Raw genomic sequence first — 25,467 nt, 5'->3', positions numbered from 1 at the left:
AAAACCTTTCTTTAGCATTGGCTTTCCATCCTGTCCTGGGGACCTCCAGCCAGTCGGGATTTTAAGATATCCCTAATGAATATGCATGAGGCAGATTTGCATGCCTGTCACCTGTTATATATGAAAATGCAGGAGGCAGATTTGCATGCCTGTCACCTCTGTTATATGCAAATATTCCTCATGCATATTCATTAGGGATATCTTGAAAACCTGACTGGCTGGGGATCCCTCAGGACAGGTTTAAGAACAACTGCTTTAGAAAAACAGTGTTCTGAAGTAATATGTTCTGGGCTGTTGTGTTTTCAGTAATTAATAGCAGTTGTAGTTTTTCTGGATTAGTTTCTGGATCTTGATCTGTGTTTCTGAAAATACATTGTGGTGCTGTTTCAAGGTTTGGCTTGTGTATTTTTATTTTAGAGGAGTTGTCTGTCTGGACAGAGGAAGAATGTAGGAACTTTGAACAAGGACTCAAGGCTTATGGGAAGGATTTTCATTTGATTCAGGCTAACAAGGTAAGATTAAAATTGCATATAGTTGAAGAGAGAACCAACAGGGTGATTAGCCATCATGAATGCAAGAATTTTATTAGAGACTGCATGACAACTTAGGAAGAGCACTTTTTATGTGCTGCTATGTTCCTTGAGATGGCTGTAGCAGGGAGCATTGTGGAGGTTCTAAGGAAAATGCACAATAATGGCAAATGAATATTTATTTATTTAAAAAATTTATATACTGCCTATGATCTAAGCGGTTTCCATAAAATGAACATACATAACTATAAACACAAAACTTAAAATTAACGTTCACTCCTGTCTAAAATTACAAACTTTACTCACTCTCGGCAAACAACCAATTCACAGCCTAAAAAATCCTACAGTCTATAATGTAGATGATTAGAAACAGTCTGCATGTGGACTAAAGAATGACATGGACAGATTTTTCCCCATCCCCGCAGGAACTTACCCTGTCCCGTCCTCATTCCTGTAAGCTGTGCCTTAACCGCATAAGCCTTGAACACTTCTGATTTTAAAGTGTTTGATGCTTGTGCAGATGAGATTAGAGCTTGTAGGAATGGGGCAGGGACTGGAAAAGAACTCCCCAGGACGGAAGGGGAAATGAGTTCCCACAGGGACATGGAAAAATTTGATCCCATGTCATTCTGTTTCTATTGATCCTTCCTGTACTATTGTTCATCCTTAATATTTTTGTTAACTGGATTGAGTCCCTTAGGGGAATGATCCGGTATATAAGTTTAAGGATTGGATTAGATTAGATTCTCTAATATGGACTTCAAAGACTGAAACTATACAGAAACTACTTATTCCGTAAGGAATAAACTGAACCATAAGCTGGAATGGCTCTACAAATAAGCATCCACAAACAGCTTAGTTTTTAACAGTTTCTTAAAACTGAAGTGGTCAGTACATAATTTTAGATGACCCAACAACTTATTCCAGAGAGACACTCAAGCAATTGAGAACATTTTTGATTTTATAGCCACGTATCTCACACCTTCTCTTTTTGCTAATAATCTCATGCCACCTTCTGATCCCAAGCTCTATTTGGTCTATAGACCTCCCACAGAAACTGAAACCAGTAAGGGGCTCATTGATATAAAATTTGACATACCAAAGATAGCACTTTGTAGTGAACCCATTGTTCAATACGTAGCCAGTGAAGTCGTTTCAAAGTAGGAGTAATGTGTTCTGTCCTAGTAACGCCACTAATCAATCTAGCTGCCAAGTTCATTAGAACTTGTAGGGCTTTCAACTTTGTTTTAGTTATCTCCAAAATAAAGAATTACAATAATCCAACCTAGATAAAATCAAGCATTGAACTACTGTTCTGAAATCATATGGTGTCAATAGTGGTTTTAGCCTATATAGTGTACATAGTTGTGTATAACCCTTCTGAATGACATTCATGATCTGTTTTCCCATAGTCAAAGCTGAATCTAAACAGATACCCAAGATGGTCATCTCCTTTTTCATCTCAATCTTTGTCCCCAGTACAACATACATTTAACCATGTTAGCCTCAGCATATTCCCCCACCATTATTAATTTGGTCTTATTAACATTCAGTTTTAAACCATGTTTTGACATCCATCCAATCACCTCCCTCATTACCTCTGGGTAATTTTCATTGGTCAATGCTGTCCTCTACAATTCCAGAATGGTTTATTTGCAATAATTAAGAACATAAGAATAGCCTTACTGGGTCAGCCAATGGTACATCTAGCCCAGTAACCTATCCTCACGGTAGCCAATCCAGGTCACCAGTACCTGGCAAAACCCCAAAAAGTAGCAACATTCCATGCTACCGATCCAGGACAAGCAGTGGCTTCCCCCATGTCTGTTTCGATAACAGACTATGGACTTTTCCTCCAGGAAATTGTTCAAACCTTTCTTAAAACCAGCTATGCTATCCGCTCTTACCACAACTTCTGGTAATACATTCCAGTGCCCAACTATTCTCGGAGTGAAAAAATATTTCCTCCTATTGGTTTGAAAAGTATTTCCCTGTAACTTCATTGAGTGTCCCCAAGTCTTTGTAATTTTTAATGGAGTGAAAAATCAATCCACTTGTACCCATTCTACACCACTCAGAATTTTGTAGACTTCAATCATATCTCCTCTCAGCCATCTCTTTTTCTTGCTGAAGAGCCCTAACCTTTTTAGTCTTTCCTCATATAATAACATAATTATATCCTTCTGCATATGGAATGGAATGTATTGAGAGCACCATTCAGACTCATTAACATTTTCCAGAGCCTAGTGTAAGGTTTCTTGGCTAAATATGTATATTTAAAGATTTAGCAAAGAGGTCAAATGCTTTGCCTATTATACAACAATATGGGATGGATGTTGAAAACCTTCTGTGGTGCCAAATGATTTGGAGTTGCCATTTTTGCCCACAAAACAATATTAAGAATTGGATGCACTCTTTACTTTCTAAGTCCAGCATGGGGGAAATGTTACAGCATAATTTAGACTTCACATATGTTTCTCCATGTTTCCTATATGTTGTAATTCAGTTTGAAACTACAAAAACCAGACCAGCTCTCTATTCTTCAGACACCTGAAGGGTTTCGGGCTAACTGAACCCCTTATGCCAAGTGTTTGTTTGGATGTTACAAACAGAGTGTTACATCAGTAAGTGGGAACTCGTGTGAAAGATTTTGTCCGAGTTCACAAGGGTTCAACACCGCCAAATGCACAAACGTGCTTGGCAGACATTACCATTCACATCATTTTATAACACTCTGGGCTATAGTGCAAAAATTTTTTTTAAACTGCATTTTTACTTTTTCTCTTTAAGCTATAAATTAATGCAAGAATTGTTATCAATCGCCCAAAACCCTGGTGTCTACATAGTGTGGAGAATTGAATTTAAATAGGATTCAAATAAATAAATCAACAATTCAACAACGCTTTTAAATGACATTGGTGAAAAGCTCCTGAGAAGTATAAAGCCTGGTGAATTTTAAACCCTTAATAAAATGGCTGAAAAACAGGAACTTATCTGCACACAGAGTGTTTTAAAATGATGTGAGTGGGTAATGTCTGCCAAGCACGTTTGTGCATTTGGCAGTGTTGAACCCTGGTGAACTCAGACAAAATCTTTCACACGAGTTCCCACTTACTGATGTAACACTCTGTTTGTAACATCCAAACAAACACTTGGCATAAGGGGTTCAGTTAGCCCGAAACCCTTCAGGTGTCTGGAGAATAGAGAGCTGGTCTGGTTTTTGTAGTTTCAAGCAAGTCATTTTGACCCCTCTCATTTAGAGTAAGGCTCTTATTTCTAGTAATTTAGTTTGAACCTGGAATGAAAAAACCTGAAAAATGTAACTGCTGGATTAAAGTGCTTGATTTTGGTGAAGGGGTTTTTCTTGTGGAAACAAAGTGGTAAATAAGTTTTAAATGAATTCATTCCACAAGAAACTCTAACTCTCCCTCCTTTTTTACAAAACCATAGCGTGGTTTTTAGTGTTGGCCATGGCGGTGCTAAAAACTGTGCTATGGTTTTGTAAAAGGAGGGGTTAGTAATAAGTTTGAGAGAGCACATTTCCTTCAATTCAATAAAGTTGATTTTCTCATACCAGTTAATGAGCTAGAGCTAATATTTTAACAGAGACAGCAGCATTATTTTACAACTTTCTTTTGCAGTTAAAAAAAACCACCCAAATTACCTTCCTGGAAGGGGATAGCTAAGATAGAAATGTTGAAATACTTCTGAAGAATTGAATGTGCAGGAGATGAGCTGCTTTCAGTAGAAAGAAGGGCTTAAACTTTGAAATAAGGTGGTATAGGATAAGAGTGAAAGATGGAAGGCTCAGGATTCATCTAAGAAATTATTTCTTGAAAAGATTGGTGGAATCATGGTATGGCATCCCAATAGAAGTGGTAGAGACAAGAATGGAGCATGGAACAAGCACAAAAGCTCTCTGAGGGAGGGGAAGGAATTGTAATGCTGAGCAGGAGGTGAGGATGGGCAGACTATATAGACATAATGGTATCTGTTGGCATAGTGTGTATTCTTTAATAAAAGTAGCAGGCATACAATTTCAATTTCTGATTCACAACAGAACATACCAAAATACCTTTATGAATAATACATTTACCGGTAAATATGCAATATAAAATTGGTACTAGTCATATTTGATTCTAGCTTTCTTAATTAATGTACATACTGAAACACTAGACAGCAGTTGTTAGAGAGGCAGCATACTTTAAGGAATCCTTTAAACATATGGAAATGATAAAAATCATAGTAAAACAGGATTCAGGGTTCTAATGGATTGTGCAGTTGGCTGTAATACTAGCCCCAAGAATGATATTCAACAAGAAAAGTTAGCTGTTAGATTAGCAATAGTCTCTAAACTAGATACCTCATCCCGTTATTTGAATGGTACTAAAGCATGACAGAATCTGAAATTGAACATATCTGCACTAGACACTGAAGATTTTTCATCTCCATTCTGTTTGAGCATCCTTTATGGATTAGGCCCAGCAAAATAAGAAACAACTTTATTGTTTCTCATGTATGGTTTGATTGTTATACATTTATGCAAGATGTGTTAATATTATGATATAGGATGGAAGAAGTGGTAGCAAACTAAAACTGTACAACATAGATGACATAAAAGGACTTTCACTGGAAGACTGAAAATTGTTTCTGTATAATATAATAGGCTTGGATCAGTTGCAGGAAAAACTCATTGGTGGGAAACTAATTATTGAATTGCCATCATATCTTTAGGTAATAAAATATTTGATATGCATTCTCTAGGTTAGAACAAGATCTGTTGGAGAATGTGTGGCATTTTATTACATGTGGAAGAAATCAGAGCGTTATGATTTCTTTGCTCAACAAACACGCTTTGGAAAAAAGAAGTACAACCTTCACCCTGGTGTAACGTAAGATCAACTATTTCCTCATGTATTAGTTTTTGGAAAATAATAGTAGTGGTCATGGCAAGTTTGTATACCTACCAATGGGATAGAGGCCAAAACCTCTCATCTCTGGAGGTCAAAGGCTTAGAGAAAAGAAATTCAATTTCTAGTGCGACATACACTTTATTCCTGAAACTTTGGGTAGTAAACCCTTTTTTGCAAGAATTCATGTAGAGAGCCTCAATAGTATTCATTTGCTCCGCCTTCGTGTCTCTGGGCTGTCCTCTAGTTCCTCAGTTGTCTCTCTACAAACAGGATAGGAGCCTGTCTTTTCTTCTTGTGTTTATTTTTCAATTAAATTTGGTTTTTGCTTACCGTTTGTGAGGCTTTCGATGCTGCAGAGGATCTCGATCTGGGGCATCTCTAGCTGCGGGAAAGTGCAGACTCTAAGGTCGGGGATCTGCTTCCAAGGGGCAGACTGCTTTGCAGTGCACCCACTTGAACAGCCTTCAGTAAAAGTTCGAGGGCTCAGGGACCTATCCCTTTGGGAGCAATACTCGCCTTAGGTTTCGTCTGCAGTGGGCTTGAACACAGGCTGAATGGCTCCATGGCAGTTTTTCCAGGATTGGGGCAGACTGCTTTCCTCCCCACCTCCTGTATGCATGCGAAGTCTGATGGGGTTGAGGTCTCTGGCTGTTTTTTTGGGCCCAAGAGACAGTCTGAAGAGACGAGTAGTCCAGATTCCAGGCTTGTTGAGGCAGAAATTCTCCCTGTAAGCAGCACTTGTAGTTCCCAACACCCAGCATGGCACAGTAAGCAGTAGGCTGATTCCCTAAAAACAAAATCGGGAGGGGGGTGTTAAAATCGGGTTTTTTTTGGTTCTGGGATTAGTCAGGATCCCCCACTTCTAAAATCCCCAAATCGCTAGTTTTTGGATCCTAGTGTAGCTCCCCCAGGTTGTTTTTGGTGCTAAAATCGCTGCTATGGCAGCCATCTTGGATTTCCCAATTTGAAAATAAAAACCTATATCTGCCTCAAAACACCTCGATTTAGATCAAAAAGAGGTGTGATGGTCTCCTCAGGTCAGGGTACCTTGGATTCATGCCAGATTTGAACTGGATGGCCATCTGACGATCATCCATGTCCCACATGTGGGGTGTGTGGGGGGGAAAGCCACTGGTTTAGCCTCCTATGGTCCCACAGGGGATGTAATAATAATAACTTTATTTTTCTATACCGCCAACACCCAAAAAGTTCTAGGCAGTTGACAGAATAAAAAGGACTGGACATTCTAGTGATGATACAAAGCACAAAGAAAATCAGTACAATATTTCAGTAGTGAAAAATACAATAAGAAACTATGACTTGTTCTGAGACCCAGGGAAAAAGCCCAAGTTTCAGAAGGGGAGCAGTTCAAGTGCATTTCTGGCGAAGCACAGCCATGCACTGCCGCAAAACCCCCCAAAAAGAGCTCCTGAGCATCCACAATGGCCATCTGAATGTCCAGGTCAGGGGTTTTCCCCTAACTTTATCAATATGATGTTTGAAGTTTACATAATTGATAAGGGTCACATGGAATCCTTGGGGATCGCAGCCATAATGGCATGGGGGGGGGGTTTCCCCACCCCTGAAGAGCGCAAATACCCAGCAACAGTGCCATGTACAAGACAGGGAGGTTCAGTCTGAGGAAGACTGGGATGAAGAGGGCTCTATTTCAATGCCTTTACTTTCCCAGTCGGGTTCCTCTGTAGCAGGAGAGGCTGTTTTCATCTCTAGGGGATCTGAATCTGGTGGAGGCACTTGATCTCAGAGAGGACCTGACTGTGCGCAGGCTGTTTAAGCCTTCAGCACATTTGGAGGTGATCACTGAATCCCTCCAGGAATAAAGAGACTCTGCAGTCCTCTGCTATACAGTGTTCACTTATGAGCAGCACAAAACAAAGACCACATGTTTTCCCTCTCATCAAGAAATTACAAAAATGTTCATGGACCATTGGGAGGTCCCAGAGGGGCCCCTTTTGGTAGCTAAAGCCATGACAAAGCTCCATCCCATGGATGCTGAAATTAATCAGCTCTTTGTTCCACCAAACGTGGATTCCCTGGTGGCGCAAGTTGCTAAGTGTACCTCCCTTCCCAGTGAAGGTGTTGTGGTATTAAATTTATTTATTTTTAGGGATTTATATTCCGTCTATGAAAGTTATCTAAGTGGTTTATAATCAGGTACTCAAGCATTTTCCCTATCTGTCTCGGTGGACTCACAATCTATCTAATGTACTTGGAGCAATGGAGGATTGAGTGACTTGCCCAGGGTCATAAGGAGCAGTGTGGGATTTGAACCCACAACCTCAGGGTGCTGAGGCTGTTTCTCTAACCACTATGACACTCCTTCCTCTAGGACCATAGGCTGGATTTTGTTCATAAGAAGCTCTTTAGACCATAGACTCAGGTTTAAAAGCAGCTGCAGCTGCATCTTTTGTCACCCAGGCTTGCCTCTAAGTTGCACCATGATTTGGAGGCAATAGCCGGGAGGGATCACCAGTTTCTAATGTCTGGAGTAGATTATGTAGCTGATGCTCAGTATATCCTTTTCAGAGTTGTGAGCAAAATGTCTGCTTATTCCATTTCCGTCCACAGGATGCTATGGATCAGAGAGCAGGGGATTCCTCCTCCAATGTGACTTCGAGTAAATTACCATTTAAAGGACATGTACTCTTTGGGGGAGGATCTGGATGATCTTAAGGCCAGTGTGTAGGATTGCAAACCACAGTCTTTGCGAGACAGCAGACCTCTAGCCCCTAGGGGGTCAGGTTGCAGTAATTTTCTGATCTCCAGACAATATCGCCAGTTCTCGGGAAGACCTTCAGGTCAGAGATCTTTTCAAAGATCCAGATAAGATTCCAAGGTGTTCCTTCCAGAAAGAAGACTACTGAGAGAAGCTTATGCATCAAATACAAGAGTTTTGAAATCAGAAACTCAGACAGCCTGGCAATATTTGAAAGTGCTGGGATCTATGGTTGTGATCATGGGTGTGGTCTCTTAGACAAGGATGTTCTTGTATCTACACCATAATGTGCTCCTCTCCCACTGATGCCTGCAGAGAGATGTGCTCCAGCAGCAGATGACCTGGATGGCAGAAGAGCTTTGCAGTCTAGCCTGGTAGTTGGAGCCTCAGTCTCTAACCAGAGGGGTTCCCCTCTGCATGGGTGATCTGACTATAGATCCCAGCAAAATACGGCTGTTTGCAAAGGGCGACTGGTGCAGGGACGCTGATCCCTTTCTCAGATGAAGTGGTTGATCAACTGCTTGGAACTTCGAGCCATCTGCCTGGCACTTCAGGTGTTCAGGAGCTGCAGAGCAAAGTGGTATGAGTTTTCTCGGACACACAACAGCTGTAGCCTATGTCAATTGCCTGGGGGGCACCAAGAGTGCTGCTCTACACTTGGAAGCTCATATGCTGTTTCGATGGGCAGAGGCCCATCTCTTGGCATGCTTGGCAGTGTATACAGCAGGAGTAGACAACGTGCAAGTGGATTTCCTCAGCCGGAAGACCCTATATCCCCGGGAGTGGTCACTGTTTCAGGAAGTCTTCACCTGCATTGTAAGTCAGTGGAGGTGCCAGACATTGGATCTGAAGGCAATGATAGCCAACAAGAAGGTGGATCAGTTCTTTAAATGAAGATGCGAGCCAGGAAGTGAAGGCCTGGATGCCCTGGTGCAACCTTGACCAAAGGCAGGCCTTCTTTACTGATGGCTCCCTCCATGGCCCATGATCAGCGCAGGATCATGATGCATCAAGGGCTGGTAATTCTAGTAGCACCAGATTGGCTGAGGCGACTGGTGTGCAGATTTGGTCCGTCTGCAAAGGGTCCAGGGTCTCAGACTTCCATGTCATCAATACCTGCTCACGTAGGGCCCAGTTGTCCTGCAGGATCCAGAATGATTTGGTCTCATGGCATGGACCGTGAGCGCTTGGCGCTAGTGTCCAAAGGCTACTTGGATGAAGTAGTGGCTACCCTTCTAAGATGTAGAAAGAAAGCGACTCTAACCACATATACAAAAGCCTAGAAGTGTTTTCAAGCTTGGTGCACTTAGATGAGTGAAGATCTGAACTCAGCACCGATATCTATGGTGCTCACCTTCCTGCAGGAAGAACTGGAGAAAGGCCTAGCAGTTGGCTCCCTTAAAGTTCAGATTGCAGAGCTCTTGTATTTTGGGCCTAAGGTTAATAAGAGCACCATAGCCACATATCCAGATGTGGCCAGGTTTTTGAAGGGTGCTTTGCGCCTAAGTCCTCCAATACGACAGCCTTTTCTGGCATGGAATCTTTATCTGGCCCTATGGGCACTGGCTAGAGCACCATATGAACCTCTAGAGCCATGTTCCCTGATGGATCTTGCAATCAAAACAGTGTTTTTGGTGACAATTACCTTAGTCTGGCAAGTGTTGGAACTTCAGGCTTTGTCATGCAGAGATCCCTTCCTCAGGATTTTGGACTCAGGCGTGGTCTTGTGCACAGTTCCATCTTTCTTACCAAAAGTGGTTTCCAGCTTCCATGTCAACCAAGAAGTGTGATTGCCTGCCTGCACTCACTCGGGATCGAGGAAGAGTGATAAGGTGTTGAAATTGTTGGATGTGTGCAGAGTATTACTGCGGTATCGGGAAGTTTTGAACTAATTTAGACTGTCTGATAATCTTGTACTGGCAGGGGCTGCTTGTAAAGGCCAACCAGCCTCGAAACTGACCATTTCAAGATGGATCCATATGGCTATTTCTTCAGCCTGTATCAGAAGTGGAAAGCGTCTGCCTTTATCCATTAAGGCACACCCCACTAGAAGCATAGCTTTCTCATGAGCCAAATCTTCAGCAGTGTCCCCAGAAGGAGCAAGAGTATTGGCAGGCAACATGAAGAGGGCCATCGAGAAGGTTTTAAACTAAAGGACAGGAGAAAGCCGACAGTCGACAACCAGTCGATGGCCCTGGCGATAGGATGCCCCGAAGAAGGAACTACGGACAACTATTCAGACACGGGAGGGGACGATCACAAAGCATCTAAGGGAGACAACGCAGGAGCAGAAAAGGATACCGTGAAAGAAACAGTAGAGACTGCTAAGCTTAGAAAGTCCAAGAAGGGAACTCAAATGTATGTATACGAATGCTAGAAGTCTGAGAAACAAAATGGGAGAATTAGAGACAATAGCAAGACACGATGAACTGGAAATCATTGGCATAACAGAAACATGGTGGAATGATGAAAACAAATGGGACACAGTACTACAGGGATACAAACTATACAGAAGAGCTAGAGTAGGGCAGAAAGGTGGAGGTATTACCCTATATGTTCAGGATGGAGTAGAAACTGTTAGAGAGGCTACGACAGAAAGGACAGAGAAGCTGGAGTCCCTCTGGATCAAGATTCCTAGACACAATGGTGCAGACACAAAAATTGGCCTTTACTAACGACCCCCAGGACAGACGGAGGAGACAGACTCAGAAATGATAGAGGAAATTAAACAAGAATGTAAGACAGGTAATGTAATAATCATGGGAGACTTCAATTTCCCAGGGATAGACTGGAACCTGGGAACCTCGAACTGCGGCAAGGAGGCCAAGTTTCTGGAAGCGCGAGGGGTCTGCTTCCTGGAACAAATGGTGGGAGAGCCGACGAGAGGAAACGCCACCTTGGACTTGGTCCTAAATGGCATTACGGAACCGACAAAAGAAGTAGAAGTCACGGTCCCGCTGGGGACGAGCAATCACAACATGATCAGCTTTAAACATCGGGAAAGGGAAAACCTTAACCACGACTTTAAACTTTAAAAAGGGAAGATACGATATCATGAGAGCCATGGTGAAACAACGGCTCAAGAAAAAGATGAACAAAGTTAAAACAGTGGATCAGGCATGGTCCCTGCTGAAAAATACTATCACGGAAGCACAAAATCTCTACATTCCGTGGAATTCCAAAGAAAGAAAAACTAAAGGCAAAGGAGAACCGGCAAGGTTTACTAGAGAGGTGAAGGAAGCCATAACAGAAAAGAAGGACTCCTTTAAAAAATGGAAACGCACAAAAACAACCAAAGTTTGAAACAAACACAAAGATGATCAGAAGAAATGTCACAAGGCGGTGAGGGATGCCATAAAGGACTATGAGGAGAAAATAGCGCAAGAGGCCAAAAATTTCAAGCCCTTCTTTAGATACGTAAAAGGAAAAAAACCTGCAAAAGAGGCGGTGGGACCGCTGGATGACCAGGGAAGAAAAGGGTACATCAAGGAAGACAAACAAATTGCAGACAGACTAAATTCCTTCTTTGTGTCTTTCTTTACGAAGGAGGACACCACAACAATACCAGAAGCAGTGAAAGCGTTCAAAGGAGTAATAGAGGACAGCCTCACCACAGTAGAAGTGGACTTGGACCAGATATACTACCAGATCGACAATCTTAAAAGCGACAAATCCCCTTGACCTGATGGAATTCACCCGAGAGTCTTAAAAGAACTGAAGGTTGAAATCGGAGAGCTATTGCAAAAATTTGCCAACCTGACAATTAGAACTGGACAGATACCGGACGATTGGAAGATAGCGAAGATCGCGCCAATTTTCAAAAAAAGGATCAAGAGGAGAACCGGGCAACTACAGACCCTGTGAGTCTTACGTCTGTCCCTGGAAAGATGGTTGAAGCACTGATTAAAGATAGCATAGTCCGGCATTTGGATACCTGATGAGAGCCAGTCAACATGGCTTCAGGACAGGGAAATCATGTTTGACGAATTTACTTCAATTTTTTGAGACTGTCAACAAATAAATTGATAGTGGAGAACCGGTGGACATAATATACTTGGACTTCCAGAAAGCGTTTGACAAGGTTCCACATGAAAGACTTCTCAGGAAACTACAAAGCCATGGAATAGAGGGAGATATACTAAGATGGATAGGCAAATGGCTGGAGAACAGAAAGCAGAGAGTGGGCATAAATGGGAAGTTCTCAGACTGGGAGAAAGTGACTAGTGGTGTGCCCCAGGGCTCAGTACTTGGGCCCATCTTATTTAATATTTTTATCAATGACCTAGAAGAAGGAACATCCAGTGAGATCATCAAGTTTGCAGACGACACAAAGCTATGCCGGGCAATCAGATCGCAGAAGGATAGCGAGGAACTCCAGAATGACTAGTGTCAGTTAGAGAAATGGGCGGAGAAATGGCAGATGAAGTTTAATGCGGAAAAGTGCAAAGTAATGCATTTAGGCAAAAAGAACAAGGAACACGAGTATAGAATGTCAGGTGCAACTCTGGGTAAGAGCGAACAAGAAAAGGACCTAGGTGTACTGATAGATAGGACCCTGAAACCGTTGGCACAATGTGCGGCAGCGGCAAAGAAAGCAAATAGAATGTTAGGCATGATAAAGAAAGGAATCACGAGTAGATCGGAGAAAGTTATAATGCCGCTTTATAGAGCAATGGTCAGACCACACTTGGAATACTGTGTCCAACTTTGGTCTCCCAACCTAAAGAAGGATATAAAAATTCTGGAGAGGGTGCAGAGACGAGCAACGAAGCTAATAAAAGGTATGGAGAACTTGGAATACGAGGAAGACTTAAGAGACTAGGATTGTTCTCCCTTGAGAAAAGGAGACTGCGAGGGGATATGATCGAGACTTTCAAAATACTGAAAGGAATCGACAAAATGGAGCAGGAAAAAAAATTATTTACAATGTCCAATGTGACATGGACAAGAGGACATTGACTGAAGCTAAGGGGGGGACAAGTCCAGGACAAATATCCGGAAGTTCTGCTTCACGCAACGAGTGGTGAACACCTGTAATGCTCTCCCAGAGGAGGTTATTGCGGAATCCAGCGTTCTAGGATTTAAAAGCAAACTAGATGCACATCTCCTTACGAGAGGCATAGAGGGATATGGGTGACTAAAATTACACCAGGTATACACCTGGCTGGGCCTCCGCGTGTGCGGATCACTGGACTTGATGGACCGAAGGTCTGATCCGGAGATAGCAGTTCTTATGTTCTAAGAAATTTGTAGAGCAGTCACATGGTCCACTCTCCATACATTCACGAAGTTTTACAGAGTAATTGTAGCAGCCAAAATGGACTCCGCATTTGGATCATCCATATTGTCAGTAGGCTCATCTGCCTTGCCCTAGACTCTGGGGACTGCTTTGTTACATCCCAAAGGTTCAGGAATAAAGTGTCGCACTAGAAGGAAAGATTAGGTTCTTACCTTGGTAATCTTCTTTCTTCTTTCTAGTAGACACTTTATTCCTGAAGCCCGCCCTATCAGACGATCATTTGCCTGCTTACTGCCTTGAATGTGCAAGGGAATCCAGACATCTTGTTTCTTTCCATTATCCAGCCTTAACAGGTAGAGGACATGATGCTATGTTGAAGAATCTAGGGGGCTTCTGTAGGGCCTCTCGCATTTGTTTTTTGTCATCTTGTTATGTACTGCAAATGGTTAAGTTTTGTTTTACCTGTTATATGTTAACGATATGAGCAAACAGACATGTTTCTCGGGAAGAGTCCCCATACTCCTCCCTATTCTATTTCCTCTCCAGGGTTGACCATCTGCTTTGGTGCAAACTGAGGAATTGGAGAACAGCCCAGAGGGATGGGAGGCAGTGCAAAAGAATGCTAATAAGGCTCTCTGCAAGAATTCTTGCAAGAAGGAGAGGAATAAAGTGTCTTCTAGAAAGAAGATTGCCAAGGTAAGAACCTAATCACTTCATGTGGGGGAAGGGGGGAGTGAATTTAGATTTGTTGAAGGGTAAGTTGAACAAATATGAAGTAACTAACTTATTAGTTTATTATTTGAGAGAGAACTTTGTGGAAAGAAAGATAAGGAAAATACCTAATGCTGTATTTGAACTATAAGAAAATTGTATTTGCATGACCATAAAGGATCGTTGTACAAAGTTAGCATATTGTAAAACTATTCTACTTTCCATGTGGCAGATATATTCACTCTAAAAAAAAATAATCTTCATTTAAGAAATCACAAGCAATACTTTCTTTTAGAGCATGACACGGGGACAAATTTTTCCCCATCCCCACAGGAACTCAATTTTCCTGTCCCATCCTGCAAGTTTTATTCCTGTCCCATTCCTGTAAACTCTGCCTTAACTGCACAAGCCTCGAACACTTATTATTTTATAGTGTTTGAGGCTCGTGCAGATAAGGACAGAGCTTTCAGGAATGGGACAGGGACAGAAAAAGAACTTGACAGGATGGGAAAATTAGTTCCTGCGGGGACGGGGAAAAATTTGTCCCTGTGTCATTCTCTGCTTTCTTGAAATCCACTCTGATATAACTATTAGTCTGTTACAGCTTGTGCAGCTACATGTTGATAGTATATGGTACAGATGAATGACATTTTTGCCTGCCCTGGAAATAATTTTTAGTAGAACTCAAAAGCTTTTAATATGAATTTTGCTTAACAGATTTACTCATCTCATTCATTCTAGAAAGATATTTAGGGCTGGTTTTTCAAAGGGGTTTATCCATTCAATAGCAGCCGCTGATCCATGAATTTTAAGTGGCACTATATATTGCTGTCTTAAACCACTTGGATATATGGATAGCAGCCAACTGTTGTCACTGTAGATTTGGTGGCAGCAAAGCGATTTGAAACAAATGTACCATTTTTTAAATATTAATCTGTTAATATATTGAAACAGTATTTGGCGATATTGCAAAAAGCAAAAAATTAGCATGCAATGTAAATAGGAAAGAATGAGTTCTAGGGAAATAATTTGAAGCTTGTTTCAGGAAGTATTTGCAAACATCCTTGATAGAATTCAAGCATGCTTAGCATAGACACAGAAGACATGGTTAACCCTTTCAGGACCAAGGGACATATTTGTCCCATAACTTTAAAATCCTATAAATTTTGATTGGGATAGTCTACAGTTCTAAATTTGTTATGTACGGATTCCATATGATACTGCCTTTATGTAAACAAACTGGTTCCGACATTCATTCATTAGCGTCGTTGCTAGATTGACGAGAAGATTCACTTGCCACACTGTCCATAAGCCAGAAGTGTGATTTTTTTTTAAAATAAAAATAATGATATTTCACAAAATCAATTTTTTGGCATCTGCAAGCCCTTTTTACCATAAAAATGTCATCAAAACCACAAAAATTGGCCTACGATCCTTATGGTCCTGAAAGGGTTAAGAGCAAGGGAGGAAGGTGACCAGAGGGCGAGCAGTGTAAACTGAGCAGACTAGGCGGAGTCTGTGCTGCATTTATGGCTTGCCACTTTTAAAATAACTTTTTAATTTGTGAATTTATAAATTTAAAAACCTTGCTTAGTCAGGCAAGAGCCTGACTCCAGTAGTGACCAATTTAGGTTACTATAAAGCATTTGCAGATCCTTGTGATCTTGGGCAAGTCACTTAACCCTCCATTGCCTCAGTTACAGACTTAGACTGTAAGATCTCCATTCAGGTATAGTTTTCCGAGTTTGTTGGTGATATGTAAATAAGAATCCCTGATAAAGATCCTAATTCACTTTTGCTCATTCTCAGGTATAAGCATTAGCTTTTCCCAAGTTTGTCTAGTAATTATTCTTGTACTTTTCCTCCAGAAACTTGTTTAAACCCTGAAAGGACAGAAAAATTTGTTGTTAATATATTTAGTGCAGTGTTTTAGTTGTTGTATTCAGGGTTAGCCCAACTACCAGGCATATGCCTAGGGTGCCATATGGTAGGGGGAGGGGCCATGTATGTCTATGGATGATCCAGGATGACCAGTCTGGGGCCTTCAGCATATGCATTTGATCAAGACTCATCAGGTCCCACCCTCATGTAACTTCTGTTTTGGAGAGGGGAGGAATTCTCAAGACCCCCATGCTGACCCTGATGAACTTTTGTATGTGGTCTCTGCCTGCCACGCCTCTGCCATCTCAGATGGGGTAAGGAAGGGGAAAGAAACTTTTGGACACCTCAGTGCGAAGGTCTTGAGTTGCCCTGTGGTCGAGGGAGGAAGAGGGGGGCACATGGTTGAATCTTTGCATAGAATATTATATAACCTTGGACCAGTCCTGGCAATATTAGTCCTGTAAAGAATTGGATTTTTTTGTGGATTGTATACCTTTTGATTAACTGAACACAAAATTCTTTAGTACTCTCTAGACCGGTAGAGGTTAAATCTTACAAGTGGGTATATATCTCATCATGACCAGCAGGTGGAGACTGAAACAAAACTGTAGAATACCTTCCCCTATTCCTATCAGTCTCCAGCATGTATTGAGTGAGCTATACCCATCTCCCTTGGTAGGGCTGTTAGAATTTGTTTAGGGATTTCTAGTCCCTGTTTTTGGCCGGATTGAGCTTGGGTGGGCCCTGTTTGGGGGTCCGTCCGACCTCGGTGTCAAACCCGGTGAGTCTCGTGCTGGGTCCCTCCCCCCATTTCCTCTACCTCCCAACATTTTTTTTAGAGGAGCCTCAGCAGTAAGCCTTGCCCCCTAAATCAAGCAATTGCTTTGAGAGCCTGTGGTAGTGCCGGTCTGAAGGGTTGCTTTTCCTTTAACTATGCTGTAAATTACTGTATTTTCTGACTAACCGGCACTTTTATTCTAGGTAGGTCGCGAATGGAGCAATTGAGCACTTCTCAGGGGTAGAGGTGCACAATTTGGTCCAGATGCGAAGCACTCGCGGCCAGCCTGAAATCAGCTGTTTGGGGTGGTACAGTCGTGGAGCTCCATTGTCAGCCACTGCAGGCGTCTAGAGCTCCCCGGCCTTAGTGCCTCACGAGTCGGCAGGGAGCAGTGAGGAAGCCCAGTCTTTCTCTACCGCCCTGGAGGGATTCATTCTCAGCTGATTTTTGTTAACAGCTGATGCTGGCTTGCCTGCTTTAGCAGCTGGGTTAGTTCAGGCTTCCTAGCCACTACAGGCCCTGGAGGGGTTATTTTTTGGGGGAACTTCGCTATTTTAACAGACAGGCCCCTCCATTTTGTCTGCAACCTCAGGTGACCTTCCCCCTATATTGGAAGAACGGACAGTTTTCAGTTGGGTCTCCTACTGTGGCAGGGAGGTCCCATGGGACCCCTGGGGTTTTCCCCTGATTTAATCTTTTCTTTGTGCATAGCCTATTTTCAGACGGTTGGGAGTCTCACATGCGCCCAAGGGGTTTCGGGGGGGGGGGGTTTCCGCCCCCCTGTGGCTTTGCCTCCCTCTTCTCCTGTGGCGTCCCCTGTTCCTCCTCCCTCATCCAAGTGCCCGTGAGTGGCTTGGGTTGCAGATTGGTGGTCAGAGGAGCGGGTTGGCCTGGATGAGGACCTGGACCCTTTTTAGGAATTCCAGGATCCTCCTGAGGGGACAGACGCTGGTGGCGGGGCATTGGGTTTCCCGCCTTTTTCAGAGGGATGAGCTACCAGACCTGATTCAGCAGGTCTCATCGGTGCTGTATTTTGAAGGAGCGCCACCGGAGACCCCGCGTGTGGGGGATCTTCTTCTTAGGGGGATCCTACTCTTTTCCTATGCATCAGGATATACGGGATATTGTACTGGTGCAGTGGAATATGCCGAAGGCGCCATTTCGGTTAGTGCGCATCATGGCTTGTTTGTATCCCATCCTGGAGGGGGATAGGGCTACTTTAAAGTCATCAGTGGTGGACGCAGTGGTCTCAGTGATTTATAAGCAGCATACTGTGCCTGTTGAGGGCGGTTCTGCCTTACGGGACTTTGAGGAGCGCAAGTTAGAGACCATTCTTAAGCAGAATTTTGATGTCTCTGCCTTGGAGGTCCAGGCGGCTATTTGTGGGGGGCTGGTGGCTTGCACCGTGTTTCAGTGGGCCGAGCGTGTCCTGGATTGTGAGTCTGATGACTGGTCCTTAGTGGATCAGGAGGTGGTAAAGATTGAGATGGCTGCCTCGTTCCTCTCGGATGTTCTCTATGACTTGGTGTGGACGTCAGCTAAGTCTATGGCTTTTGGAGTGGCCGCTCGACGTACCTTGTGGCTTCGCACTTGGTCGGTGTCCAAACTAAACTTACCAAATTTCCCTTTTGGGGGTCTATTTTGTTTGGAGAGGACTTAGATAAGTTGGTTCAGACTCTGACGGACTCTAAGGAGCCCCGCCTGCCTGAGATGCCTGCATGGCATCTCAGGATGGCACTGCCCGTGGGCATCTGCAGGAGTTCCACAAGTATCGCCCTGGGCTTGGGGCTGCTACATTTCCAGGTTTCAGGGTTTATCCGGGGTTGGTTTTATCAGGGCATGCAGTCCCATCGGGGGGCTGGAATCTCTCCACCAGTTCCCCCGTTGCCCGTTCTGCACAATGAATACCTAAAGAAGGATATGGAACTGCTAGAGAGGGTGCAGAGATGATCAGCGAAGCTGGTGAAGGGTATGGAGAACCTGGACTACGAGGAACGACTTGGGAGACTGGGGTTGTTCTCCCTTGGGAGGGGGAGACTGCGGGGGGATCTGGTCGAGACTTTCAAAATACTGAAAGGATTCGACAAAATGGAGCAGGGAAGGCAGTTATTTACAATGTCCAGTGTGAGACGGACAAGAGGATGTGGACTGAAGCTGAAGGGGAACAGGTCCAGGACGAATGTCAGGAGAGTCTGTTTCACGCGGCGAGTGGTGGACACCTGGAATGCTCTCCAGAGGAGGTGGTTGCGGAATCCACCGTTCTAGGATTTAAGGGTAAACTAGATGCACATCTCCTTAGGAGTGGCATAGAGTGATACGGGTAGGAATAAATTAGATGCACATCTCCCTTGAGAAGCATGCAGTGATATGGGGACTGGGGCTATGCCAGAGTACACCTGGCAGGGCCTCCACGTGTGCGGATTGCCGGACTTGATGGACCCGGGGTCTGGTCCGGTTATGGTGGTTCTTATGTTCTTATGACTCATTGCCGGCGCCCCCTTTGGTTCCGGTGAGTGCCCAGCTGTGCAATTTTTTCCCCAGTTGGTCAGAGATTACGTCCGATCAGTGGGTCCTGGAGGTGGTACGGGACAGTTATGCTCTGGAGTTTGCCCGCTCTCTGCCAGATCATTTTCTAGCCTCTCCGTATCAGGCGGCATGGAAGACGCAGGCCTTTCGCCAGACTCTTCAGCGCGTACTAGCTCTCAAAGCAGTTGTTCCAGTGCCCCCTCAGGAGTGCAGCACCGGCAAGTACTCCATTTACTTTGTGGTGCCCAAGAAGGAGGGGACTTTTCAGCCCATCCTAGATTTAAAAGGGGTCAACAGGGCTCAGAGAATTCCCTTTTTTCGCATGGAAAAACTGCGGTCTGTTATTCTGGCGGTTCAGCTGGGGTAGTTCCTGACTTCTCTCGATCTGACAGAAGCCTACTTGCATATTCCCATTCAGACCTCCCATCAGCGCTTCCTTCGCTTTGCGATCTTGGGTCAGCACTATCAGTTCTGTGCGCATCCCTTTGATCTGGCCACAGCTCCCCGGACATTCAACAAGGTTATGGTGGTCATCACCGCAGCCTTGCGGTCAGAGGGCATTCTGGTGCATCCCTACCTGGACGACTGGTTGATTTGGGTGAAGTTGTTGCAGGAGAGCACCCGGATTACGGCTCGGGTGGTGGAGTTTCTCCAATCGCTAGGCTTGGTGGTCAACCTTTCCAAGAGTCGGTTGGTCCCATCTCAGCGTCCGGAGTACTTTGGGGTTCTGTTCGACACCTCCTTGGGGACGGTCTTCCTTCCAGAGGCCCGGGTAAGCAAATTGCAATCTCAGATTCACCTCCTTATGGCGTCCCGGTGTCCTCAGGCGCAGGATTTCCTCCAAGTCTTGGGGTCGATGGCGGCTTCCCTAGACGTAGTGAGGTAGGCGCGGGCCCACATGTGTCCTCTTCAGTATGCTCTGCTCCAGAGGTGGTCCCCAGAAGCACAGTTTGGCACGCTGCAGTCTTCGTTGGTGGCTCCAGACCTCTCCTGTTGTTCAGGGGACGAGTCTGGATCAACCACAGTGGACAGTGCTTCTCACGGATGCCAGTCTCCTTGGTTGGGGGGCTCAGTGTCTAGGTTACTCAGCTCAGGGCACCTGGTCCACAGAGGAGGCGTCCTGGTCGATCAATGTCTGGCGCGCTTAGCCTTCCGCTCCTTGTTGGGCAAGTCAGTCAGAGTTCTGTCGGACAATGCCATGCTGGTGGCTTACGTCAATCGTCAGGGAGGCATCAAGAGCATTCAGGTAGCGCAGGAGGCAGCTGTGTTCATGGTCTGGGCAGGATCCTACCTTCAGGGCATCTCGGCCTCTCACATAGCCGGAGTGGAGAATGTTCAGGCAGCCTCCTCAGTTGTTGTCATGTGCTAGATCCCGGAGAGTGGTGTCTAAGCCTGGTGGCCTTTCAGTTGATAGTGCAGTTTGGCCCCGAGTATCGCCCCCAAACTGCCCCACTTCTTCAGTTGTCACAGGGACTGGCTGGCCGAGGACCTGGATGCTTTGGTTGTATGTGTTCCCTCCGTTGCCATTAGTGGGCAGAGTTCTTCACCACATCATTCGCCATCAGGACCTCGTGGTTCTGGTGGCTCCGTATTGGCCTCGGCGTCTGTGGTACAAAGATCTGGTGCGGCATCTGGTGGCGGATCCTCTTCCTCTGCCTCTCTTGGAAGACCTTCTGACGCAGGGTCCCATTCCCATGTTCGAGCTGGATCCCTTCTGTCTTACAGCTTGACTCTTGAAAGGGGTTGCCTAGGTTGGAAGGGGTATTCAGATAGTGATCTCCACTCTCTTGGGGTCCCAGAGGCTTTCCACCTCTCGGGCTTATGTGAGGGTTTGGTGTTTATTTGAGGAGTGGTGTGCTGCGCGTGGAGTGGTCTCTTTTTGCGCTTACCTGCCTAACATCTTAGAGTTCTTGCAGGATGGCCTGAATAGGGGACTGGCTTGGTCTTCTCTCCGGGTTCAGCTTGCGGCCTTTTCAGCCTTTCATGGGTTGTTGAAAGGTCAGCGTTTGACTGCCGTTCCTGATGTGATTCGCTTTTTGCGGGCAGCCAAATTGCTCAAGCCTCCCGTACGACCCTCTGTTCCATCTTGGGATCTGAATCTGGTTCTTTCAGTGCTAGTGCATCCTCCCTTTGAACCGTTGGGTGCCTGCTTTTGAAGGACCTAACTCTTAAAGCGGTCTTCTTGGTGGCCATTACTTCTGCTAGATGTGTTTCTGAGATGCAGGCTTTCTCTTGTAGGGCTCCCTTCTTGGAGTTTTCTAGGGAGTGGGTTTTCTTGAGGCCTATTCCTTCCTTTCTGCCAAAGGTAGTTTCTCCTTTTCATGTCAATCAGGCAGTGGTCCTGTGGTGGATTCTTCTGAGCAGAAGCAGTTGCGTAAGTTGGATGTCGGTCGGGTTCTTCTTTCTTATGTGCAGAGGACCCAGGAGATCAGGAACTTAGATCATCTCTTTGTCCTTCTAGCAGGTCCTCATACGGGGAATGCGCTTCTAAGGCTACTATTGCACGCTGGATCAAGGAGACTATTGCTTCCGCGTATCTACTTCAGAAAAAGCCTGTTCCAGAATTTCTCAAGGCTTGTTCTGCTCGGGGTCAGGCAGCTTCTTGGGCTGAGTCTTCGCTCGTGCCTCCAGTGGATATTTGTAAGGCTGCGGTTTGGTCTTCCTTGCATTCATTTGTCAGACACTACTGGGCAGACGTTCAAGCGCGACGGAACGCGTTGTTCGGTGAGCGTGTTCTGGTGTCGGCCCTTCGGGGGTCCCACCCATGATGGGGACTGCTTTGGTACATCTCACTTGTAAGATTTAACCTCTGCTGGTCTGGAGAGTGCTAAAGAAGGAGAAATTAGGTTCTTATCTGCTAATTTACTTTCTTTTAGCTTCTCCAGACTGGTAGAGGTCCCCACCCTGTCTGTTGTTGTGGCTGTTGTGCAGGCAGTTTTTTGTTTTTTGCTGCGAGTTCTAGTTTTTTTCTAGGGCCAGGGAGAATTGAAGAACAGCGGCTGTGGCTTAGCTGGCGAGCTGTAGGGACATTTTCTTTCTGGTATCTCTCCTCTGCATTTTCCAACAGCATTTGGGTATGTTAGTTATTACTCCTGTTCGGAGTATTGTTTATTTCTGTTTCCAGTTCTTAGTTCTGCTTGGCTATTCGGCAGACTGATTGGAATAGGGGAAGGTATCTCTTATTCCTATCAGTCTGCTGACACTTATTCCACAGTTTTTTTTCAGTCTCCACCTGCTGGTCATGATGAGATTTATGCCCTCTTGTAAGATTAACCTCTACCGGTCTGGAGAAACTGAAAGAAAGTAAATTAGCAGGTAAGAACCTAATTTCTCCATATTCCAGGAGTGTAAAACATGAACTTCTGAAACTCAGATATAATTAGGAAAGAGGAGATTTTGTTTGTATGCAAAGAATACACACAAAGTTACATGCACACAGCTAAACTTTACTTTGAGATGTATACTGTCTCATTTTCTTTCAGGGATTACATGGATCGTCTTTTAGATGAAAGTGAAAGTGCTGCTTCTAGTCGAGCACCATCCCCCCCTCCTCCTACTTCTAACAGCAGCACCAGTCAATCTGAAAGGGAGGATAGCACAGTCAGCAATAGCAATCAGAATGGTAAGCAACCAAATGTCTCTTCTATCCATGTGACTATTTTCTTTTCAGAAAATCCACCAGCATCAGTAAACCTGGAAAATATTTGATTATATGTGCTTTTGGCATAATGGCTCTAATTAGAAGCTGTGAAAGTAACCTGAAGGGTTTGAAATGTTTCTCTACTTCCCACATACCTACACCTCTTATCCTTAGATAGTTGTTCCTGTCTTTACTGCCAGAAGAATTTGAACAGTCTTGATTAGTTTCCAAAAAGTGACAGTTTTCTCTCCCTCATCACCTTGCAGTAGACAAGATGGCAGGCTGGGGCTGGTATACAGCTCACTCTAAGGTAACATCTTGCTTTTACTCCCTGTAATTAGTCATTTTTAAGCAAAAGTACACAAACATTAAATGTATGCCCTTTTGAATTTCATGTATTTGTTTCTTGATCCTTTCTTTGTGATTTAATCTCTTGGGACATTATTATTTACAGTTTTCTTTTAATCTTTAGGTGTATCTACCCATGTCTCGACTGAAATATCAATTAAAGATGAAGCAAAAATTGAAGGAGTACATGTCAATGGACCCATTAACAACAAGGAACCGCCTCACTTAGATATAGATACCAATGGCTATGAAACAGAGAACATTTCCAGTGACCCCAAAACTCTGCACATGAATGCCAGAAATGAAAATGACATTGACGAAAAAATTGAGAGGTCTGTAAAGAGGCGAAGAATTAACAGCAATGATAAAGAGGGTCCATCCTCAGTGTTTTTGCAGGAATCATTTTTGCAAGGGAAATTTGAAGACTTGGAAACTTTGGATGACTAAGAGACCATTTCTATTTCAAGGAGTAAATTCTGGGATATCTCCCCAAAACTCCCCCCAACAATTTTCAGGGTTGGTGGGTGACCTTAACAAACTGATTCTTAGGAGCAGTCTGCCAAGTTCTTCTAAGGTCCTTTATGTGACTTGGAACCCAATAACTGTTTTTTTTCTTTTTCACACCCAGAAAGTAAAAGGAAATACTACAGAGGAAGATCATTTATTTCTTTACCGAAACAAAAGCTATATATAGGCCTCCTTTGCAAAGCCTAGACATTGAGATGGATTGATACAGTGCTTTGGTGCACACAATGAATTAGTCCATATTCATGTCAAAATGCTGCTGTTGACAGAACTCATTTAGAAAAGAGCTATCTGAAAGTCTGTTGTAAAGTTAAGGAAGCCCATGGATCCTGAAAGTTATATTGGCATAATTTTTTATATATAGAAGTTTAAATAATAAACCGAGTTAGGTTTGTTTTATGTAAATTGTTGACATCAATGATGTCTTTACATATTCCTATCTGGGCTAAAGAAATACATTCTGTATTTTTCCAGATTTCTTTGTAGCCTTTGAAAGATTTTTATAGTACTTATGTCTTTCCTGAACTGTTCTTTCTTAAACAGAACTTGTATACTTTTCATAGCTTGTACAGTCGACCTTTAATCATACCAATCAATATTCTGAAAGCCTAATGTCTGCTTCATTTCATTTTGCAAATGCTGTTTTTTAGTGAATGAATGTTTAAGTTTGTAGTGTCTTCATTTTCCTATCTGACTGAATATAATGTTCATATTTAAATTATGAGATTCAGATTTTTCTATATTCAAATGAATGATGAATTTTAGAGTCATGGAATTAAGCATAATATTTGGATTGCACATGCTTTCTTGCATTTATATATTTTGTTTTGGCAAGATAAAGGCAAAATGTCAGCATTTAAATTCACTTAGCATTGTTTGGCGAGGGTTCTGGACTGAATTGTTGATTGAACTTCTGATGCAGTTTGTGCAAGTTAACACCAAGTAGAAGAAGTTATGTGGTTCTGATTGTGTAGGGTAGGAAGGTATGTACCTTATCCCAGGACAAGCAGGCAGCATATTCTTTACGCATGGGTGACGTCACCGACGGAGCCCTCGGTACGGACCTTTTTAACTAGAAAGTTCTAGTTGGCCGCACCGCGCATGCGCGTAGGAAGGAATGTACTATATATGAAATGAGTACTTTGAGGCAGTGTCTCCAAATAAGTTAGGTTTGCATATATCAGTGACAATAATGAATCTCATTCTTAAGCCAGAATATATGGAAAATAAGCTTTTTCTCAAATTTACTGATTACTGTATAAATAGAAATAGATATACACACACATACTCAAATATAAACTTTTCATATGTATCCCTCCCCTACAGTTACTGGCATTTCTTCCTCCATCCCTTAGAGTCTTAGAGACAGGGTGGGAGCCAGCAGGCCTTTCAGCATGTGCAAGGCCCTGCACTGGCTCACTTCATAACTTTGACAGCATTAGCTGAAGGAGATAGGAACTATAATTCAACCATGGGGGGGGGGAGAGGCGAGGAGAGTGGAGGAAGAAATGCTGGTAACCACAGAGAGGAGGGGATATGAAAGAAGAGACTTGAATATAAACCAAGATACCCTTTTTTGTGTGTGTTTTGGGGGGAGGGGGGACCAAAAATCTCAGTTTGAGTATGTTTTAGGGGGGTG

The 25,467-nt window shown here is 43.7% G+C and overlaps 1 protein-coding gene across 7 annotated transcripts in view; it reads left to right on the top strand.

The window, feature by feature from the left end:
* Positions 1–24,434, top strand: part of MIER1 (MIER1 transcriptional regulator) — a 133,270-nt gene extending 108,836 nt beyond the window's left edge. For 6 of the 7 annotated variants that reach the window (XM_033915927.1, XM_033915923.1, XM_033915921.1 and 3 more), the window contains 4 exons: positions 418–512; positions 5,295–5,422; positions 22,798–22,937; positions 23,428–24,434. In XM_033915927.1, coding sequence (XP_033771818.1) covers positions 418–512; positions 5,295–5,422; positions 22,798–22,937; positions 23,428–23,750 — 686 coding nt within the window. In that variant the 3' untranslated portion in view covers positions 23,751–24,434. Of the gene's footprint in view, positions 1–417; positions 513–5,294; positions 5,423–22,797; positions 22,938–23,221; positions 23,266–23,427 lie in introns of all 7 variants that reach the window. The other variant, XM_033915928.1, reaches the window with a different exon arrangement.
* The last annotated feature ends 1,033 nt before the right edge of the window (positions 24,435–25,467 follow it).

Source organism: Geotrypetes seraphini, chromosome 12, assembly GCF_902459505.1.
Source record: "Geotrypetes seraphini chromosome 12, aGeoSer1.1, whole genome shotgun sequence".
Classification (NCBI taxonomy): domain Eukaryota; kingdom Metazoa; phylum Chordata; class Amphibia; order Gymnophiona; family Dermophiidae; genus Geotrypetes; species Geotrypetes seraphini.
Note: the sequence above shows the minus strand (reverse complement) of the source record. Positions and strands in the feature narration are given on the sequence as shown.